General features: G+C 33.7%; 1 protein-coding gene across 1 annotated transcript in view; it reads left to right on the forward strand.

The window, feature by feature from the left end:
- cfap58 (cilia and flagella associated protein 58) overlaps positions 1 to 1,664 on the forward strand; it is a 99,346-nt gene extending 97,682 nt beyond the window's left edge. The window contains exon 19 of the mRNA XM_016471516.1: positions 1,492 to 1,664. Within this exon, the coding sequence (XP_016327002.1) occupies positions 1,492 to 1,633 (142 nt within the window). The 3' untranslated portion in view covers positions 1,634 to 1,664. The remainder of the gene's footprint in view (positions 1 to 1,491) is intronic.
- Positions 1,665 to 3,731: the final 2,067 nt, after the last annotated feature.

Consider the following 3,731-nt stretch of genomic DNA (forward strand, 5'->3'; position numbering starts at 1 on the left):
TTTTTTTTTTTTTTTTTTTTTGACATGCTGTTTTAAGTGTATTATGCCTATTATTATTGGAATTTCTCAATTATTGTGTCTTAAGTTTTGTGAAGGCCATATGATTATAGACACATACACATTAACATTTAGTGTGCTGTTTTTATAATAAAATACAGTTTTAATAGCTCAAACTTTCCTATATACACTGTAAAATATGACCGTGAGTTTAACGGTAAAAAAGCTACAGTAAAAACCAGTTAAATGTTTAACAGTAAAATCCCCTACTATATACGGTGAAAAACTGTATTGGACATTACGTGTAATTTTATGGAAAAATAACGTATAATTTAGATTGAATAACCATAAATTGACATTCCCAGAATTTGTCTGCATTACATTTCAAATTTGATGTTTTTTTTGCTGTTGAAATAACTATGTTTCTTCTTAGTTTTGTACATTAGGGTTGTATGTTACAGCTAATGTTGTTAAATTAATGTTTATTGCATTATTTCAGTTTCATGTGTTACCGTGATGGTGTTTAATGTTTGTGTGAATGACACTGTGCACCTTCTAGATATGTTAATATATTTAAAAGCTGCTTATGATGGGCTTTGGTTCATCATGTGACTTTCTCATCATCACCTGCTTTTGATGGTTATCAGTGTATTACAAAGGTACAAAAGAGATTTCAGTACTTCAATAGGTTGGTATATTTTATATTATATCAGTTAATGAAATTACAGTATTTACATGTAAATTAAATTAAAACTGTAAAACCTAAAATGTTGCTACCATATGTTTACAGTAAAATTCTGGCAACAACAGCTGCTGTTTTTTTTTACCGTAAATTAAGGATTTTTTAAAGGATATATATATATATAGAGAGAGAGAGAGAGAGAGAGAGAGAGTGTTATTTTTTAGTTTAAAAATAATAATATTTTTCAATATTACTGTTTACTGTGTACTTGTTCAAATAAATGCAACCTTGGTGAGCATAAAATAATTAAAAAAATAAAATAAATAAATGAAAAACATCATATTATGAATATGACATTATGAAAAAACATTAAATATCATATTCAGATTTCAAAGTATGAAAGAACTTGCAAACTGTTAATTAGGAGATGGTTTTATCCAAAACAATTTACCATATAATTATTACAGCAACAGTCATCCTGAGGTTAGACACACATAATCTAAATTATAATTAAACATATTAATTTTTAATAGGACTGAACAATATATTGACTTCAGAGGTATTTAATTATGTATTTGTTTGTTTATATTTGTATGTAATTTTTTTTATTAAATTAACATTTTCAACCCTAATGAAGTGAGACACTAATAATAATACTACAAAGAAAAATAAATCAATAAAATAAAATAAAATAAACATCTGATGCATGTGCACATGAAGACAAATTCAGACAGCGTAGACAGAACTCGACAGCACATCTTGTGTGTATGACCCCTAATACTGTATCTTTCCGCTCTCTGTCATCTCTGCAGGGAGAAGGAGCGAAATCTCACCCAGGCAGGACAGCCTGTGATCCAGCCTCAGCGTCCGGACGGCGCTAGATTCACTGGAGGAGGCTTCAGTTTTAAGCAGCACAACAGGATGGCACTTCAAGCTCTGGAACAGCAGTCCTGATGCCCACCAGAGCCCTCTGAGGACCCTCTTCACCCATCATCGCCTCTTGATAGACCGTATTTTCTCATATTTATTCAGCTCTATTGGTCCTGGCCAACTACCCAGTCAGCTGCTGTAAGTCATGCACTAAAGTCAGTTCTTTTTGCCTCCTGGAATAAATAAAGTCTATTGTTTTCACTCAAAAGTTTCTGTTTCATTCTGCACTAAACACTTACACAAATCCACACACAAACACAGTCTCTATTTGACTCTCTAGTCCTCTGACGCTCTGTTTGTCTGTGTCGCTCTCAGATGTAGTGTACTCTTGTTTTCTAGTGTGCAGGTGCTGTTGGCTGCCGAGTATAATATGACACTCTGTGTACTTGCCCCTATCCTCAACAAGTATGTGTAATGAATTTTATTCTGGTTGGTCTAAGAGCCTACATACTATAATTGTTTCTAAGCCATTTTGTACATACAATCACATACCAAAACCTAGTGAGCTGCCTTGGTGTCAACTGCCTACATAAGCAGCATCCTAACTGAAATTAAGTCTCATAAGTTTCCAATTTGGAATGCTTTACATAAACAGAATAAAGGGGGTGAATAAAGGCCTCCTGTAGCGAATCGATGCTTTTTTGTAAGAAAAATTTGTGTAGGCCAATGTAAGCTATTCCTTTTTATGTAAGCCTATAGTTTTATTCTGTTTTCTCCGTTCACAAGCACTGCAGGTGTGCGAGATCTGTTGAATCCATCTTACACTACCCTAGGATAAACTCTAATGTATTGCCATTGCGACTTACCTATGATGAGTTTACAGCTGAGCGCGGGCATTTCACGTGTTGGATGCGTCAGCGTCACATCTGCATTTCTGAATTCCTGACTGGTTGACAGCAAATTTAAAATATTAAATGAAACGATAAAATAACGTTATTAACCGGTTAATGGCCATTTCAAATTTTCGTTTCTGTTCTGAACTATAAAATTTGATTTCGTTTCTGTTTCTGGTTCTGTTCCTGTCAAAATTTCGTTCGTTTCCAGTTTTCGTTTTAGTTCAGAGCCCTGATTTTTAATTGTATGTGAGAGGGTCAGTGGTAATATCAATGCATTCCGATTGGTCAGTGTTAGAGGAACTCAGCCTAGCCTGACAGTTAGCCTGCTCCGGACCAAGGGCCCGTTCTTTGTACGTCGCATCTGAGATGAATTGAAAGATTTCAGATCTTCTAATCGTGATAACTGATCTCTGGTAATTTGGTTCTTCAAACGGATTTGCGGATTTGATTAAAATATCTGGATTAAGTTTACGGCACGTTCTGGTGTTCCTCGAAAAGGGCAGATGTATCGATACTCGAAACCACGATCAGCAATGCAGCGATTGGCTGACGGCAAGACAGCAACTTATTGACATCATATAATTAAAAAGACACCTGACGAAAACCTTGACAAATTTCTGGACTTTTATAAGGAAACAGCCAAGCGAACAAAACTACATAAATGTTATAATAGATAAATGAAATATGCACTGTTTTTATTTTATTTGTATTTTTTATATGATTCCCAATTATTTATATTCATGATTTCTAGTGTTTGTACAGGTTTTACATTTTTATTTCAATGTTGTAATTAGCAATTCATTTAATTGTATCTTTGAAGCAGATTTGTTACGTGACAGCATTAATTAAAGTTTATTAAGGGTCAAGAAAGATCAAGTTATCTGCATCTCCTGTGCTCCATCAAGCCACTCCCATAATAGCTGTCACCACTCATATTAATGCACGACTCAGATTAATTGTACAGCATGTGTGTAAGACTCTAATACAATTATAAAGTAATTATTTCATCACTAATAAATCTTTCAATTAGTAAAACCGGCTGTGTCTAAAGTATTATAGACTACACAACATTATTACATTATTTTCAAATTAATTTTTAAATTATTATAATTTTTAATTATTGTCCCTGGATCAGTAGGATACTCTTGTAATAAAGTAGCAGTGGTTGGGACAGACTTTAAGTATCAAATCTGCCTAAAAAGATGCAATCTAATCCTGTTTACATGAAATAAGCCTGCTCCCGAGCAGGTTTAAGCTTATGGACCTGTTGCTATGACAGCAACTCC

The sequence above is a fragment of the Sinocyclocheilus anshuiensis genome, unplaced genomic scaffold, assembly GCF_001515605.1.
Source record: "Sinocyclocheilus anshuiensis isolate Anshui unplaced genomic scaffold, SAMN03320099.WGS_v1.1 scaffold2166, whole genome shotgun sequence".
Classification (NCBI taxonomy): domain Eukaryota; kingdom Metazoa; phylum Chordata; class Actinopteri; order Cypriniformes; family Cyprinidae; genus Sinocyclocheilus; species Sinocyclocheilus anshuiensis.